The 18,016-nt window shown below is 41.3% G+C and overlaps 1 protein-coding gene across 1 annotated transcript; it reads right to left on the bottom strand.

Annotated features, from left to right (window-relative positions):
* Positions 1-3,577: 3,577 nt before the first annotated feature.
* socs4 (suppressor of cytokine signaling 4) lies at positions 3,578-5,455 on the bottom strand. The gene is made up of 2 exons (XM_034117055.1): positions 5,399-5,455; positions 3,578-4,785 (listed from the first exon to the last, which is right to left on the bottom strand). The coding sequence occupies exon 2, from the start codon at positions 4,763-4,765 to the stop codon at positions 3,578-3,580; it is 1,188 nt and encodes a 395-aa protein (XP_033972946.1). The 5' UTR covers positions 4,766-4,785; positions 5,399-5,455.
* Positions 5,456-18,016: the final 12,561 nt, after the last annotated feature.

The raw sequence follows: 18,016 nt of genomic DNA, 5'->3' as shown, positions 1-18,016 counted from the left end.
AAATATAACAGTGTGAAAGAATCAGGGTGTGAAGATGTACATGTACAACTTGCCTGATATGTTGTGTTATACATGACGTATAAAACAGTCCCCAATGAGCTCAAAACATTACAAATAATTTCTCAGATTTGGATATCAAATATATTGTAAATCTAATCTAATCTAAATATTGATGCTGGCTAACAGGACCATCCAAGAAAACATCAATATGTTATGTATGTTGTGCAGGAAAATCAATAGATGTGGCTCCTGCTATTGAACCCTGAGCGTTAGCATGTAGAAAGTTAAAAGGATCAAACACAATCACCTAGATATAGCATGTGAGATCTTAGTTCATTAAAGCTGATTACCTCTAGTGAGTTAGTATTGCTCTTTAATAAAGTTGTGATTTACGAGAAACCATTTTTTTATATAAAAAATTGGAGCAAATGTCTTTGTAACGTCAAGGGAATTTTGGTAATGGTTAATTAAATGTACTCTTTATGAAATGTTATCACATAGTCGTGTTACACTGCAGGACCTATTCTATTTTGAGTCTCTGGGGGGAGTGTATGCATGCAGTGACCTCTGTGAACTCAAATAAACAGTGACCCTGGTTCATCATCAGGTCATCTAATTGTTTTACGGCACATGGATGAAAATCTCTCTGGCTTTTATGAGGGGCTTCTGTTACAAAAATGTGTTTTATGGCTCTGTTTGTATTATATAAAGCTTATTGTAGCCCACTGTAGTGGGCTTACTCACCAGGAGAAACATCATGCCTGCACATATCAAGGATCTGTAAGAGCATAGAGAAATCTTGTGTTTGGTGCATTTGATGCCCCACTCTTAAAACTGCAACTAATTAAATTCAATTAGTGACTTTGAGTGACAAATTAATGAAGTTGAGTGAAAAGCACAGTATTAGCCTGAGCAACGTAGTAGAGAAGTACAATTACCTCATAATACAGTACTTGAGAAATGTAGTTAGTTATGTTTCATAAATGACATTCAGTGGCACTCCACTTTAATTGGGACTAATGTACTGTATTTAGGGTAACTTAAATATGTATTTTTTACAATCATAAACACAACAGCTTCACCTCGGTAATGCTCAATAAAAAAACGTTGTATATTAATGAAATGTAATAGTTGCTGTGTACTGGGAAAGTTAATGATAAAGTCATTGTAGGAAAGGCACAGGTTACCAATTGCGATGTCCCTGTAATTCATAACAATATGACAGTGAGCCAGCATGCACACAAAAATACTGAGACTGAAGTACCTTAATGGAATTGAGCCATTGTATTATTTACATTTTTGCTTTCCTACTGTGACATTTGAAAAGGTCTTTTATAAGAAGGCATATTGACTCTTTAGTTGATTCCATATGTTATGAGTTTGCCTGAGGTTAGTGTTGCTCAAATGTAAGCCTTGAATGAATCTCTTTTTAAAACATAAATTAGCCCAGTTTTGTGGCAAAAATGTATTCTTCTGGCCCAAACCAGTTCTGATTCCCCACATCTAAACCTTAACAGTAATAATGAAATTCACAAAAAATCTAAAAAGAACCGGTCCATCAACATACAAGCTGCGTTGGAGTAAAACACTGACATCTGTATGAAAAGTTCTAACGCAAAGTTTTTGTGCCTGAAAACCTAATGACCGTATGATGAATATTTTATGCAATGTTTTGTATTCATACGTTTACCCTCAGGGCTGATTTACACTGTTGGTCAGAGGGAGGCTGAATGACACATGAATCAATTGAAAAATCTGAAATCCAGTCCACTTATGAGGGGGGAAATAATCTTTTTCATGTCCTTATCTCTTCATTTGCTCTGCTGAAGCGCTGGCATTTAGAGGTGTCCTTTGCAGAGAGCGGGATGAATTGTTTTCAGAGCAAAACTTCAAAAGCAGCATTTTCCATACCATTAGCCTGTCTGACTGTGACACCGCCCTCAGCTGCAGCATGAACAGGCATGGATGGATAAGCATGACTTGAGCTGCACCGTTAAATTGGTCTAGAGATGACAAGAAACCTGAGACAGTCAAACGACAGATGCCGTCTAAATGGCATTTATTGGTTTGTCTTTCGGGGGGTGCAGTGAATACAATATAGGCCTCAAGGGGGGAATCACAGTGATTCAAGTACTTCAAGAAAACTGCTTCATCCTATAGTGTACTGTACTGTACTCCGGTCCATACGGTGGCCCTTAGAGTTTGGAGCACTGCAGCTTAAGAACATACATTCAAATAGAAAAAATACAAGCAAATACAGAAAACATCGTCATCAATTTGTATGTGAGGCATTTCAAGTAAAAATACGATTTTCTACATATATAGAAAAACAATAACATTCTCACAACATTACTTAATTGAAGAAAACTTGTTAATACAGTTACAGAAGCAAAACAATGTTTTCCTTCTTTGTATTCTGATTACATGAATAGATCTCATCAGTATGCCAACAGTCAACAAAAGGCAAAAAATGGAAATGTCGGACATTTTCAGAAGTTTTTCTGTTCTTTTTTTGTGTCCTGCAACATTTCAGCATTTTTTTTTTTTTTTTTTTTTGCCTGGGTTTTTTCTATATGAATGTGTCCTTCATTTGCAGTGTGGTAAGATTTTAAAGCCATCAAAACCTCAACATATATTAACAGTCTTACAATAGCAATTCTTGTGAAGAGTGTATAGGCACAACTGATTTTAAAATGTTAAATTACAGAAGATCCTTCAGCTGAGAATGAACAGTAAAGAAGCAGCTAAAATGAGGAAACACAGATCAAGCAGACAGTCCTCCCAAATCTCTGATCCGTGCAATTGTTCCACCATCTTGTGGCTGCAGATAAGAATGCAGTACCATTGAATGAGTTCAATTCATAAGAAACCATGTTTGTTAAGAAGAACTGTTTGAAGCCATACATAGACAACACTTCCAACCAAGTTAACACTAAAGTGTCTTTTTCTGTCCCCATATGTCTAACTATCTCACAGACACTGCCAAAAGAGTAATTGAACACAATATGTATAGCAGATCAATAGTCCTCTCTTCTTCTGGTTGTCCAAGCACATTTTACCACAAGGAGGTTAGTTGACAGCCTCCATCTTTTGAGGGAGGCGTGGTTTGTTCGACTTGAACTGTGTTTAACGGGATTTGTATGGCAATGTTAGAGAGGACCACTCTGTTCCTCTTCACCCTAGGGAAGAGTTCTTAAAATGTTGTTTTGTTAGAAACTTGACAGAGAATTCAATACATTTACTAGATGCAGTTGGATAAGCATGACAATAAAGTGTTGGGGACATGTTTGCCTTATTAGTCTCAGTGTACCTTGACTTTGGTTCCAGTTGCTATCCCGAAGGCAGATAGAATACATTCAAAGTTTCAAACCATCTCTTAGTACTGAAGGAATACACATTTTGTCCAATTGTTCTTACAGTATAGTATATCGATTCAGACCTCTAGAGAAGGGGCTTTAATTATTCTTCCTCTTGATACATCCAGATCAACACATATCTTAAAGAACTCTCCAGTTATGCACCATTTAGACCTCAACAGCAGATTTGCCTTCCACAATACGAGGCCTGCTTTGGACTGTCACACAGCGCAGGCCCCATCACACTTGATGTGGTACTGGCGGAGGAAGTCCCTGAGCTGGTAGGGCAGCATCAGGTTGTCTATGCCCTGGTAGGTGATGTGGCTACAGATCACAGTCCTGCAAAGGTGCTGCAGGGTGAAAGGGAAGGTCCTTGGAAGTGGCCTGGAAAGGAGGGGCTCAAAGAAGAGGCAGGTGGCCGGGTCACTGTAGTGTCTCAGTAGTCCCGTCACACTGGGATCCCGGTACATGCACGGGTCGCGCACATCAAAGCTGAAGCGTTTGTTGTTCTGCTCAATGCGTGCGTGCAGGGAGCGGCTGTAGCGGCGGAAGCTGACTGAGAAGAGGAACTCATCCTGGGCCGAGTCTCGGAGCAGAAATGTCCCCTCTGGTTTGCCCTCAAGCAGCTCCTCCGCCTCGAAGCGGTTCAACACACCCCAGTAACAGGAGCTGTTGTTGATCTGAAGAAGATCTGGAACAAGGATGTAGTCAGTGTGGCCACAGCTGCCCTCCGCTCCCCCATGAGAACAAGAAGGGTCCCAGTCCTCGAGACTGGTGCCTCCAGGCCCAGGAGAGCAGCAGATGTCGTCCCAGGAGAGAGGGGTCGTTGGTGGGGAGGTAGAGGAAGTTGAGACATTGGGTTTGAGAGGAGTCTCCATGTCATTGAGGGCATTCTGGTTGGTGGCTTGATTTTTAATAAGGTGCCAACATCGGGCCAGTTCAGATTTGGGCGAGAAGGGGCACTTTTCCTGCATGAGCTCTGAGACGTGGATCTTGCGTTTGGACCAGAAGAGCACTGAGAAGGGTCGCGAGGAGCCCAATGAATGGTGGTGATGATGATGATGGTGATGGTGAGAGCGCAGAGGAAAACACTGACCCACAGCATCCTGAAACTTTTGTCGCAGTGAGCGGTGGGACAAGGCCTTCCGACACACCACATCAATGTCTGCAGACGTCAATGCTTCCCCGAGAGTGCTGCAGCTACACTTTCTCTCTCTGCGCCGCCTCGGACACGATGTTGACCGCACACCCAGCTCCTCCGTCCCCTCCACCTCCATTCCTCCAGGACTCGACCCGTTGCGAGAGCTCCTGGAGCGTTTCTTTCCCCGCCAAACATAACTGTCTGCACTCCAACTGCGGAAGCCACTTTTGGGACGAGTGTCTGAACCTCGTGGCTTCTTATCTGACATGGCGGCTTCTTCTCCTTACTCTGTGACACAATTCAATAAAAGGATATCTGAGTCAAACACATGAATGCATCAAATTATGAATACGTTACATTTCAAATGTAGTTTTAATTAGTCTAAAAGTGCTGCTCCTCTCTTGCGCTCCAAATCAATGGTTCCTTAAATATTTTACAAGAGCAATGCTGGTTTCTTCTTAACCGACTAAAAAAGAATCATTCAAAAAAACGTTCTCCTTTCTTTGTGTGCAGGAATGCTTACAGCTTATTTGTGCAAAACTAGCAGGCTGATTTGGATCACCTCCAGTGGAAAACATCAAAGTAAAACTGAGTTCAGGAAATATATCAGTTTGCGCAAAAGACATTGGTCGACTTAACATCTGATCTACTCAGGCAACAGACTTTTCCTGCTTTATTTAGAGATGGTTCAGAAAGAAAGTTTGGTAAACAGCCTACAAAGCTATTGTTCAAACACTTTAGTTATAGTCTGTTAATATTAAATTGGTCATGGCAGCAGTTTGTGAAAATACACAAACAACAATCTTATTAAACTGAGCAGCGAGATATTTAACATCCAAGGCTGGTAATCGCTCTCTGTTGTGTTGAACTCTTTGAAGATTATTGCAAGAGATTATCTTACCTTGCAAAAAAGTGTCAGACATCCACATCCATGTTACAGTGAGCAGACACGTGTGACCCGCCTACAGCCAGCTCCAGCTCTAACAGACAGCAGACGGTCCGCTTCCTATATAATTATGATGGCAAATCCCAGAGGGGGCAGCAGTTTCCTCTCCACCAGGGCCGGGTCTGAATGAATGAATGAATGGAGGAAGGTGGAGCCAGAAGGGTGGGGGGAGGTTTGTTTCAGGGTAATTGAGACATCCTCTTTTCTCTCTCCTACATCCTCCTTTACACATTCATTGACAAATTCCATTTCCAAAGAAAAAGCCGGAGTGCTTTTTTATTCACAAAGTGAATTATTTCTGCCTGTAATTATGTTCCAGGACACTGATTTAAGTTTTTAATTTAATCAGAGGCCCGTAGCTTAACTTAAAGCAACAAAGCAAATGTAATGGCGAGCTTTAAATCTGTTTACGTCTGTCTGCTGAGGATGCCAAACTAAAAGCAGATTATCCCGCAGGTTTACCAGCAGCCTGTAGACACTAGACGCTTCGTTATAGCAGATACTGTCTAACTAACAATTCAGCACAGTAGAGGAAACAACCAGGCGTTTTAAAAAGCTTCACTTATTGATTGAATAACCTTTGCGTTTCTGAGTTAAAACCTCCAGCAAGTGCTGCTGAAAGGACTCATCTGTCAAGGTGATGTCATCATACACAGAGTGTGGATGATATTTTGGGAGATCTATAATTCATGAAACAAATAGACTACATCTATCAGACAAATAATATTACTCCCAGTGGTTCAGTGTGTGTGTCCGCGTGAGTCCACTTGTGTGTGTTTCCATGTGTGTATGTGTCCTCTCAGCTCTAACATAAGGGTAGGTCATCAATAAATGCCTGACATCTCAGATAATGTAGTGACACTCAACTTCCTCTTAACTGAATATTTAATGCTCTTCACATTATCACACAGCCCGGCAGGATGATAAGGTCACATGTTCTGGCAAACAACCAGATCGATTTATCTGACCCCCAAAAAAGGAGTAAAGAAATATACTGGCAGAACTTTTGGCTGAATTAGCGGATTGGAAACCTTCAGGAAAAACCACCAGGTCAAATAATTAACCTAATGCAACAACTATTGCTATTGCAGAGCCACGAGGCTATACTAAATGATACGTTGTGCTAATTGCTAACACCAGCATGCTAATGTGCTCACAATGAAAACAGTCTAATGTTTAGCAGGTATAATTCATATTAAAGATAATAATACAAACTCTTTTGCACCTTTAATAAAAAGATGTGTCCCAAAGATGCTTAACAAAACTAAATACAACACCATTTCAGGCGAAAATACATTTGAAATATTGAATAAATTAATGGTTAGATTACCTCAAATTAAAGGCCACGTTTAAATGTTAATTCTTAGATTTTTTTTAAACGGATTAAAAATGTTTTTTTTAAATCAGTGAGTTACAAAACAACAGTTTCATTTGTAACGTCACATTTTGCAAAAAAGCCATCTGCTGTGTCACTGACTATACTTATTATGTAATCTTATTACATCAAAAGAGGATTAATGATACGAGGCAACACTTTCCTCGTGTGATTCACAGATTCTCAGAAACTCAGCATTTCCGGCACTCTCCATGAAACTCTCTTCAGCCTCTTCATTGAACGGCAGCACACATATTGATCAGGAAAAAACACAGAGAAACACACAGTGTCAGGTAACAGAGAGAAGATATGTGATCTGAATTTGAAGAAATTATACAGAAAGTTATTTATATGTAAATATTGTTAATTTCAAATGTTTTATTTTGGAACAGAACTGAAATGTTCCTTCTCAGTTTGTGTATACTGGATGTTTTACTTTATTCATATCAGTTAGTTGAATATTGGACCATTGGCTTCCAAACTTTTTGAGGTGAAAAAATACTGCTAATTTGTTTACATTTACAACACTCCACCATCGTTCCTGTCCCCAAAAAGATAAAAATCACCAGCCTCAATGACTACCGCCCAGTAGCACTCACCTCCATCATCATGAAGTGCTTTGAGCGGTTAGTCAAATCATTCATCACCTCCTCCCTCCCTGACTCTCTGGACCCCCTGCAGTTTGCCTACAGAGAAAACAGGTCCACTGACGACACCATAGCCCTCACCATCCACACTGCCCTCTCACACCTGGACCAGAGGAACACATATGTGAGAATGCTGTTCATTGACTACAGTTCAGCCTTCAATACCATTGTGCCCTCCAAGCTGGCCATCAAGCTCAGAGACCTCGGGCTCAACAGCGCCCTCTGTGACTGGATCCTGAACTTCCTGACGGGCAGACCCCAGGCAGTACGGGTGGGAATCATCACATCCTCCACCCTGATCCTCAACACCGGAGCCCCTCAAGGCTGCGTGCTCAGCCCTCTCCTCTACTCCCTGTTCACTCACGACTGCGTGGCCATAAAATATATGAATGCACCTGCCCATTACCTGATCAAGTTAGATGCCGCCTATCACAGTGCGCTGAGATTTGTTACAAACTGTAAAGCACTTACTCATCACTGTACCCTGTATGCCAGGGCAGGTCTGCCATCACTTACTGTTCGGAGACTCAGTCAATGGTACATGTTAATTTATAAAGCCATGCTGGGTAAACTACCACCTTACATCTGTTCACTGATATCACAGAGAATCGCAAGTAGCTATTGCCTAAGATCCCAGGATGTGTTTTTATTACATGTACCAAGTGCTCGGACTGTTTTAGGCACTAAAGCTTTTATGTGCGCAGCTCCTGTAGCTTGGAACACTCTGCAAAACATTTTGAAAATGAGCATTTTGGTTCCCCTCAGTGGCGTAACTATCGACGGTGCAGCCGGTGCAAATATAATTTTTTTGGGGCACCCAATGGCATTGACCGGTTCACGCAGTCTTCAAAGTAACCAAGCAACCTAAATTAATTTGTAATTTGTCTGTCCAATGACCTTGCTCCCTTTCATGTCATGTGATACCTTGCGTGACGAGCGAACCGTTTAATCAACCTGTACTGTACCGTAGCTAGCAGCAGCAAGTTCGGCAGCATTATAAAAAATGTAATAGCTTGCATTTATAATGTACAGCAAACCAAAGCACAAGAGCAGCGCTCAAAAGAGAAAGGACAAGAGAGAACATGGAGATGTAACAGCTAAACTGACAAAATTAGACAGTTTTCTTTGTCATACATCGTCCTCGAAATCGAGCGCTAACGTTAGCAATGTTGAAGTGCAGCGGCAGCCGGAGCCGGAGGATAACGATAGCTCACCACCATCATTGCCATCTAGCTCCACAAGTGAAGCTGTATCCGATGCAGAGGTCGCGTTAACCGAATATTTTCCGTCTATGACGTAATTTTTCCAAGACTGACGGAAAACTCTAAAAGCAGTCCGTCATTTTGACAGATTAGAACACAACTCGGAACAGCGCCAAAATGTCCACCAGCGGCCCACATTATATTACATCCTTAGTGGCCAGGTCGACTGAGGGCGATCTACTGTACTCTACTGTAACTATTATTTAGTAATTCACACCCCTGTCCAGTTGGTGGCGAGTGTGTGCATATTAAGTAGCTATTGTCTAGTCTTGTATTTGACCTCGTTGATTACCTCGTTGTTTAACCGGCTTTAGCAATCGCAAAATGTCACGGCAGCTGAGTGTCCGAAGCTTTTTTAATAAGCCCAGTAATTGTGATGGTGTGGATAAACGAGGTGAAAAAAGAGGGATTGATGCAGTGGAGGATGAAGGACAAGCCAGTAAGACTAAGACTAAAACTGACAACGTTCAGCCAGCAGCAGAGGGACAAGCAAGTGGCAAGGAAAAATAAATCATTCATATTCGTTTTGACATGAAAAGTGACCGCACGGTCGGTGTCTCTGTTCATCTTTTTTTTTCTCCATGCCCTTAAAAGTTCTGTATGAATCATAAAAAAAAGGAATGAATGAACATTTGCTGCTTAGTACCCAAACATAAATATTAAATATGTCTCATCATTAAAACATGAAAAATAAAATGACGGGTAATAATGGATTATGACGGAAATGTCACGATCCTGTCCATCAAAATGACGGACAACGAAAAAGTCTAACGCAACCACTGATCCGATGGCCGTGGCTGTGCAACTTTCTTCTCCAGCCAGCCAGGAGGAGAGGCTGGATTTGGCTGTGCCCGGCGGTGGTCCAACAGTTCCCCAAAGGGCCCCAACCGATAGGGGACACTATGGCGCTATTGAGACGCCCGACGCCAAGATCAAAAGCTATATTATAGCAACCGGTCTATGTAGGCCTACCGGCCCATTCCCCAGAGACAAACATCAAGGAAACAGGTTTAATCCTCTTCTTAGTTAGCTGTGCCGTTGTCAGGCTGTGGTGGTCTGAGGCCAGGGCAGGCTGTTGTTGATAGCCTATACATGTGGCGCTTCTGAGTGGTTGTGTATGTCCATGCGCGTGTGAGCGCATCAGCGTGCGCTTATGTTTGGGGCGATGGGGGGGGGGGCCCCAAAACAATATTTGCACCGGGGCCAATCACAACCTTGTTACGCCACTGGTTCCCCTGCATCATTTTAAAGCACAGCTGGATGAAATGATATTTGATACTCCTGGTACCTGTCTTTGTAAATACGTTTGTAAATTGTACCCCTGTCATTATGTTGTATGTGTCCTTTTGTTTTCTGTTGTATTTCTGTTACATGTGTAATCAATGTGCGGCAGGTCTCCCTTGTAAAAGAGATCGTTGATATCAATGGGATTTTTTACCTGGATAAATAAAGGCTGCAAACAAACAAACAGCTCCAACACCATCATGAAGTTTGCTGACGACACGACCGTCATCGGCCAGATCACAGACTGCGACGAGACGGCGTACAGAGAGGAGGTCGAAAACCTGACATCTTGGTGCCAGGATAACAACCTCCATCTCAACGTCAGCAAAACAAAGGAGCTGATTGTGGATTACAGGAAGCAGCAGAGAGAGGGACACGCCCCCATCGCCAGCAATGGGACTACGGTGGTGAGAGTCAGCAGCTTCAGGTTCCTCGGTGTCCACATCGCTGAGGACCTGTTGGACTCTTCACACTACCTACATCACCAAAAAAGCTCGACAGCGGCTCTTCTTCCTCCGCAGGCTGAGGAGGTTCAACATGGACTCCAGGATACTCTGCAACTTCTACAGGTGCACCATAGAGAGTATCCTGACTGGCTGCATCACGGCCTGGTACGACTGCTGCACCGCCCTCAATCCCTACACACGGCGGCGTGCGTTGAAGCTTCAACGCTTCTGCCCATTCACTTTGAATGGGGTGACGTCACGCTTTGCCGAACTGCATTGTGGGAGCAAAGCTTCGCTTTGCTCGCGTTGCTCGCTTCAAAAGTAGGGCAATGTTCTACTTTTGAGAATCATATGCCAGTACAAGCTCTCGCCAATCAAACCGCGTGCTTGTGTGTCCGGGGCGGGAGATTCATGTGATTGGTTGTTGGTCGAGCTTCAGACACGCCCGCCGGCAAGCTTCAACGCACGCCGCCGTGTGTAGGGGCCCAACACGGCGGCGTGCGTTGAAGCTTGCCGGTGGGCGTGTCTGGCATATGATTTGATTGGCTGGCGCTTCCGTCGAAGCTTCAAAAGTTGAACTTTTCTCAACTTTTGAAGCGAGCAACGCGAGCAAAGCGAAGCAACGGAACCACAATGCAGTTCGGCAAAGCGTGACGTCACCCCATTCAAAGTGAATGGGAAGAAGCGTTGAAGCTTCAACGCACGCCGCCGTGTGGACGGGCCGTAAGCGTCCCACAAGCGTCTCGGAGCTGGGCTCCGCTAACAATAGGATGCAAGTCTATTTTCGACGCGACGCGAGGCGTTGCATAGCGCCGGGCAGGAAGTGGACCGGTCAGAGCATCCAGTCTATCCCCAAAATAAACAAATTTTGCAGACCCTATCCCTCTGTAGTCTTTCAAGTAGGAGGAGAAATGCCAGCGTTCTCCTCCGGTCCACAAACTGTTCTGTCTGCTGCCGTCTGGCAGGCGCTGCCGCAGCATCAGGACTAACACCACCAGATTCAGAGACAGTTTCATACCACAGGCAATAAGACTGCTAAACAACTGAACTGCTGAAACAACGTCTGTTAAACACCTGAACTGTTGAAACAACATCCATAACATTCATCTGCTACTTAGTAATTATTTATCTATTTATCTAATATATCATTCCAATAACTTGCACATAGACTCTTATTGCACTATTTCACTTTTTTTTAAACTATTTTGTATTTACTATTTACTTGCACTATATTTTTCTGTTTATCTGTGTTATTGTGTTGCTCTGTTGGAGAAGCCTGTGACCTAAGAATTTCATCGACATAACTACACTGTAGCTATGTTCGTATGACAAAATAAAGAACCTTGAACCTGAACCTTGAAGCTTTTGTCCTTCAACAGATTAATGTGAATACAGCCTTTTAGTATCAAATTTACGTTCTCTTTTAGTGAAGTCAAACATGGGAATCCAATGATAAAGAATTTTTTTTGAGTTTGTATTCATATGTATAACAAGAAAACGGACCCTGTGTATACCTTGGGACGTGTTTGTTTTATTGTCTGTAGCTTCAGCCTATCACAGCCAGCAATAGTGGTTGTCACTTATTTGGCACTTGAGACCCAAAGCCCTTGCTGAAGTTAGTATCATCTGGCATCAATTGCTAACAGATGGTGATGAGCCACAGAACTGCGATGCAAGCTTGGTCCCTTTGTGCTTACAGTATAAAACACATATAGCCTGCTCATATCTGCGGCACAAACTATGATCTTACAGTGTGTCAGTGGGGTGTGGTGCAGAGTTTTACCCAGGAAGTGTGTCCTGCAGTGGGTGAAATCCAGTCGGCCCATTAACCTGCTGCAGCCAGGACTCGACCAGGGGCTCGTATCGGTCCACATTACAGAGGCATCGATCCCCGGAGCAGCCCGACCGACAGGAGCGCTCCTGAATAATTGATGCTGCCCTGATTGAATGGAGACTCTACTCTGCTTGTATTTTTATACAAAGGCTATTACAGTTTTTTATTGACATTTATGCAGTCAGGAGGAATGAAACTACAAAATGTATTTGTTACACTTTCAGAGGAAGTTTGTTTGCACTATATGAATCCATACAATCCTAGTTGCTGTATACCTTTTTTAACTGCCGGCTGACCGTCACTACTTGGCAACTTTAATAAAACATTTCATGACAACTTATAATCTAATAAGAAAAGTTGTTCAAAAGACCTATTTGAAAATGTCTTTCTGTGAAGATGGCCTGGTTTTAGTTGCCTGACCTTGACCATACAGTAATATGGTGTTTTGCAAAATCATCTTATATTGATGTTTTTGTCTGCGAATACTTTTTTCCCTGACCAGCTAGCAGCACTTGAGTCAAAGGAGGAGGGATTTTGAGGGAAATAGGACAAACCTCTTGTTTCCAGACCCACCTGTCTGCATGTGGTTTGGATTTATTTCATTCCAGGAAAAGAGTCCAGCCTAGGTTTTTAAATGTTTTTTTGAATGATTAATGTCTACTTGCATTTATGTCTACATGAGTCTTGTGATCATGTGAAAGCTGCCTTTTTAAAATTGTGTGTGTGCGTCTGGCTTGAAACATCCGACCCGCGTGTGTGTGTGTGTGTGTGTGTGTGTGTGTGTGTGTGTGTGTGTGTGTGTGTGTGTGTGTGTGTGTGTGTGTGTGTGGTGTGTGTGTGTGTGTGTGTGTGTGTGGTGTGTGTGTGTGTGTGTGTGTGTGTGTGTGTGTGTGTGTGTGTGTGTGCTGGCTGAGAGGCAGTACTGTACGATCATGTGAATCTCAGAGATGGTAAATTGAATCAGCAGGGAGTCTCTGGCTCCACTGGTCTCAGTTGTTTCCATTGATCTGTATCAGAATACTCCTCTGACCAGCAGCGCTGCACTTCTCACTTCATGAACCACAGGGTCTCGTTTCATCTCACTCAGAGAAATATTCCACCATATTTTATGTCCGTGCAGCAACCCGAGCTGACAGACATTTGCCTCTAAGCAAAGTGGATGTTTGACTTAAAAATGACCTTCAGTGGAGTTTTGCTCATAACTACTGTACATATATCATTATTTCTATTTAGGAAATGTTCTTGCAAAAACTGGTTTGATGCTATAGTTTTGCTATTGATTTTCTCACCCATATTGTTCAATTTCCTGTTTCCCCACAGCGTGTTTATACTGGTCTTTTATAAATAACAGTCCTACTCTTGATATCTTGCACTTAAAAACACTAATAAAAGAATATATTCCATGCCTCCTTCAATACATTAATATCTACCTAAACGTGTAATTAATATAATGTGTATTTACCACTAATATTATAACTTAAAGTAAAAGTTTTGAGTTGCATGTACAGTATTCTCTGAAGAGTTTTAAGACTTTGTTTGACAATTCCTCCCCAGATGGGAGTTAACTCAAATACATTTGCCAGTGAGGGACTGATGTTTTAATGGAGTATTCCTATTTGCGAGACCTTAGTTTTTTTTTAAATCTTTCTTTCTTGTCCCTTTTCTCCATTCATATTTTTATTTTCTTCCTTTGTCTGTCCTTTTCTTATTTCAGTCCTTTTCCTCCATTGAGTATTCAAACTTTAGACTCTAACTTCTTTACTTTCAAGTACCATTGCTCTGTAGTACTGCACCTTTCAGGATTTGTGTGCTCCTTCCACATATCAAGATGATACATGTTTGGGTGTATCATATGCACATTGTTTTGTATCCATTAAGATTCAGATGGCTCGGATATTCATCTGCTGACATGTGAGCTGCTGTATCGACTTTCCTCAGGGGAGATTTATTTATGCCTGCAGCCGCTCCACTTCCCGCAAGCAAGGTGCATCCAGAGGTTTCTCCTCTCCGTCATGTTGGAGAGAGCGTAACCTAAGCCAGGCCGGTCACTGGACCTTGGACTCAGCACACACACACTTTGGTATATGGATATACTCACACAAGTGCATATTCTATTTATATACATTGTATGCATTTTCCTGCAGTGGCAGATACCAGTCCAGAAGGTTGACTATGTTTTAGGCTATGGTACAAGAGGTAGGGGAGTCAGATTTGAAATTCTAGTGGAAATCCTAAAGTTTTTATATATGCAAAATATGTAAGGCTGAACATTCGATGTGTATTAATGTACAAGATGTTGTTTTCCTTTTAGAAAATGTTACCACATCTACAGATGGATGCACAGTGCTGCATTAACACTTCACACTGGACTTCGTGTGTGTTTGACTCTGTGATGCTGACTGAAACTGGAAGCAGCAACATCTTTATTTTCCTTTCACTGCTGTTTCCAGACAGCAGGATGTGAGTCGACACTGTTGTAAAAGACGCCCTGACAGGACATCACAGCATGAATCAATATTAGGAGGAAGAAGAGGATGGAACTCCAACTAGATAACATAATTATTTCCTATTACTGCCGCGTGTCACTGAATCATAAGCACACAAGGAGGCACAAATCAAGTTAGTTACATCTCGTTTGCATCATGCTTACTTCCATGAAATACACAACCTCGCCTCCATTTTAACATACAGTTTGTACGTTTTATTATCTTGTAGCTTGAATGAGTGTTTTATGCCGCACGTGGCATTAAACAAATTCTTCAGAATACCCCTTAAATGTTAGGTTAAAGGTTAAGGTTAAAACCTTAAAAAGGGTTAGATTTCACTTTATGGTGTGGAAACAGAAACTCAGGAAAAATATTTCAGCTGAGTCATGATCTGACAGCTGATGACTCTTCATGATTCCGCTGTGACTTATGATCTCACATCTGTTTGAGTTTGTTTTTTGTGGTATTGATATTGTCTACACACTGCTGTCATGTTTCGTTTTCTCATAATTGAATGGAATAATGAGTGGAATGTACTCACTGTTTCTGTCTGTATGATTCAGAGGCAGTTAATTAGTTAATACGTTAATACCTCAAATGTGTACCTAAGTACAGTGCAGTACTTGATTAAATTAGTTTGGTTACATTGTATCTGTGTGCATCGATTCAGCTCCATCACCTTATTAAATGTAATTCACTCCCTTCCTGTGCAGAAGGTTACTATGTTTTAATAGTGTAATTATGTGGCACTGTATTGATTTTAGAAAGGTTCAGTATCCTGTCAAACCCTCCAGGGGGGTCAGAGGTCAGGGTCAGCTAAGAAACCTGGAAAAAAAATGATATAATTGCAAGTAACAGCTGCACTTGCACTTAAGAATATTATTCATAATAGTTATTTTTCCTTCATCTGAACTGAGATGAAAGTGACAGAAGCGCCTTGAGGCAAATGTATGACTTGTGGTATGGGCTACATAAATAAAGCTGACCTGATTTCTCTCTAGAGGGTGATAAAGCAGTAGTGTCACCACACTGCTGTCAATGAAAGCTGTAAAAGAATAGACTACAGAGAAAATCAAAGAAGACAGCTTCATCTGTTTGCAATGAAAAGTATATTTCAAGCTCAAGACGGATGTGTAGTTGAGTAGAGGTCGTTAAAGGTCACCAGAGGGAAATAAATGTTGGTTCGGTCAGTGCCATGCTGACAGACAAAACAGTAAATATATAGACAAAAGATGATCATAAAAAACGAAATTATCAAAATATTATCAAATATAAAAATGTGTTTGTAACATAAAATGGAATTGCACAAGTACTTTCAATCTTCTCAAAATTGTACAATATATTGACAGTTCTTATAGTGACCACAACTAGATGCCATCTCTCTTTCTTAACAACTATCAGTGCCAGCAGCCACTGACCTTTATGGCAGTCTCACTTTCTTAATTATACTTCAGCTGACCACCATTAGAAGATACAGATCAAAAAGAACAGCCACATGGTTTGCTGTGTTGTGTTGCTGGCTGTATACAGGCTGAGTGTTGATTAACGGAGGATTAAACCAAGTACTTTTTGAAGCTCTTACTTGAAGCATGACATCACATCCTGATGAAGCCCTTCATAGGAATATTAGTTGCACCACATTTAACCAATGCTCAATGGAGCAAGAGAGGCTGCAACCGTTTTAGACAACCCGGTATCACGGCAAGACGTGAACATGTGACGATCTACCATGCTGGGAGACGTGAATATGTCACGGTTTCGTCCCTTCAAACGTGACAGTTACACGGTATTGTTAACATGGCCCAACCAGTGGAGAAATACCCGGAAGTGCCTAGCAAATGGTCTACCGCGCCTATTGGTCGGTTTTATTGTCAAAATGAGATGTTTTTAATTTATTTTTTAATCGTCACACTCGATTTTGCCGATTTTCTTGTTGCCCTAGCTGGTCGACACCTCTTTTAGCAGAAACAAAGGCTACATTAATGTATTAAATCGATGTTAATCTATGTGTGTGGAGGTGAGGATGTGGAATTAACGGACGTGACGTTGTGCGATTGCATTGCCAGGCAACACAATTTACAAACTCTTCAACTACAACCCTAATTATATTTAAAAACATTTTAGACGGCCTCACGAAATACTTTAATGTAAATTAAAATGTAAATGTGAAGGAATGTGTGTAATGTGGTGATTGACATTATTCACCCACGGATCTATGGGTTGGGGGTATTGTTCCGCACGGACATTTTTAGTTAACCGGACTCCTGTTGATGTGAAATCCGAAAACATTTAAAAAAAATAAAATAATACTTTATTCCGAGTTTGCTTGCTTTTCTCTTTGGAGGTCATCACATAACGGCATTGTAATAAACGGTTCGGCTGCATTAAATATTACATATCTGCCGTAGTTCTGTATTTATAGAGCCCTGATGAGAAGACTTCTGGACAAACAGGAAGCACTGCCGCCAAAACTGAAAACGTGACGTGGATCATAAATATATCAGCAATTAAACAACATCTTACATTTATTTTTCACACAATACGTCTCCTTGCAGTATCAATACTAATTCGGCTGACTTTAATATTTGATCCAATTGGTAGATAGGCTGTATTTACACCATAACGGTGCACAGCTGATAGAAAGGCACATCTAGTGGTTGAAGCACGTTATTGAATTTTATTATTTTATTATTTTTCACAAAAATGAAACCATCAATAGCAGAAACAGAATTAACTGTCATTAGTAAACCACCCAAAAAAAAAGATCATAAATGGTTTTGTTTTATATATATTTTAAGGATAATAATAGCAATGTAACACTGTCTATGACACTTACTGTATAACACTGGTTTGAAAAACATACAGAAAAAACTAATTCACTGCCCTTAATAAAGTATTTAAATATACATTTCAGGTGTGCTGTTTTGTTTAGATCATTGACATCTGGAGCTCTTTTAATGTCCTTTTTGATTATTGTTACACCAGGTCTTGTCAAAACCTTTATTCCATATTCAATATCCATTACTAAACAAAACAGCAATTCTACTCCACTACAATTCAGAGGTTAACCTGGTATTTTTACTCCACTACGTTTATTTTAGTTACTTTGCAGATTCTGATTAATGATGTGAAATATAAACAACCCTTAAATCAGGCTTTAGTTACACCTGAGTAAAATTCAGGGAAAGGTGATTGTCAAGTGCCAACAATCAGGAGAGATATTTGATAGTTGCTGCTTG

This window comes from Trematomus bernacchii, unplaced genomic scaffold (assembly GCF_902827165.1).
Source record: "Trematomus bernacchii unplaced genomic scaffold, fTreBer1.1, whole genome shotgun sequence".
Classification (NCBI taxonomy): domain Eukaryota; kingdom Metazoa; phylum Chordata; class Actinopteri; order Perciformes; family Nototheniidae; genus Trematomus; species Trematomus bernacchii.
The sequence above is the reverse complement of the archived record's forward strand: the minus strand, read 5'-3'. Positions and strand labels throughout refer to the sequence as shown.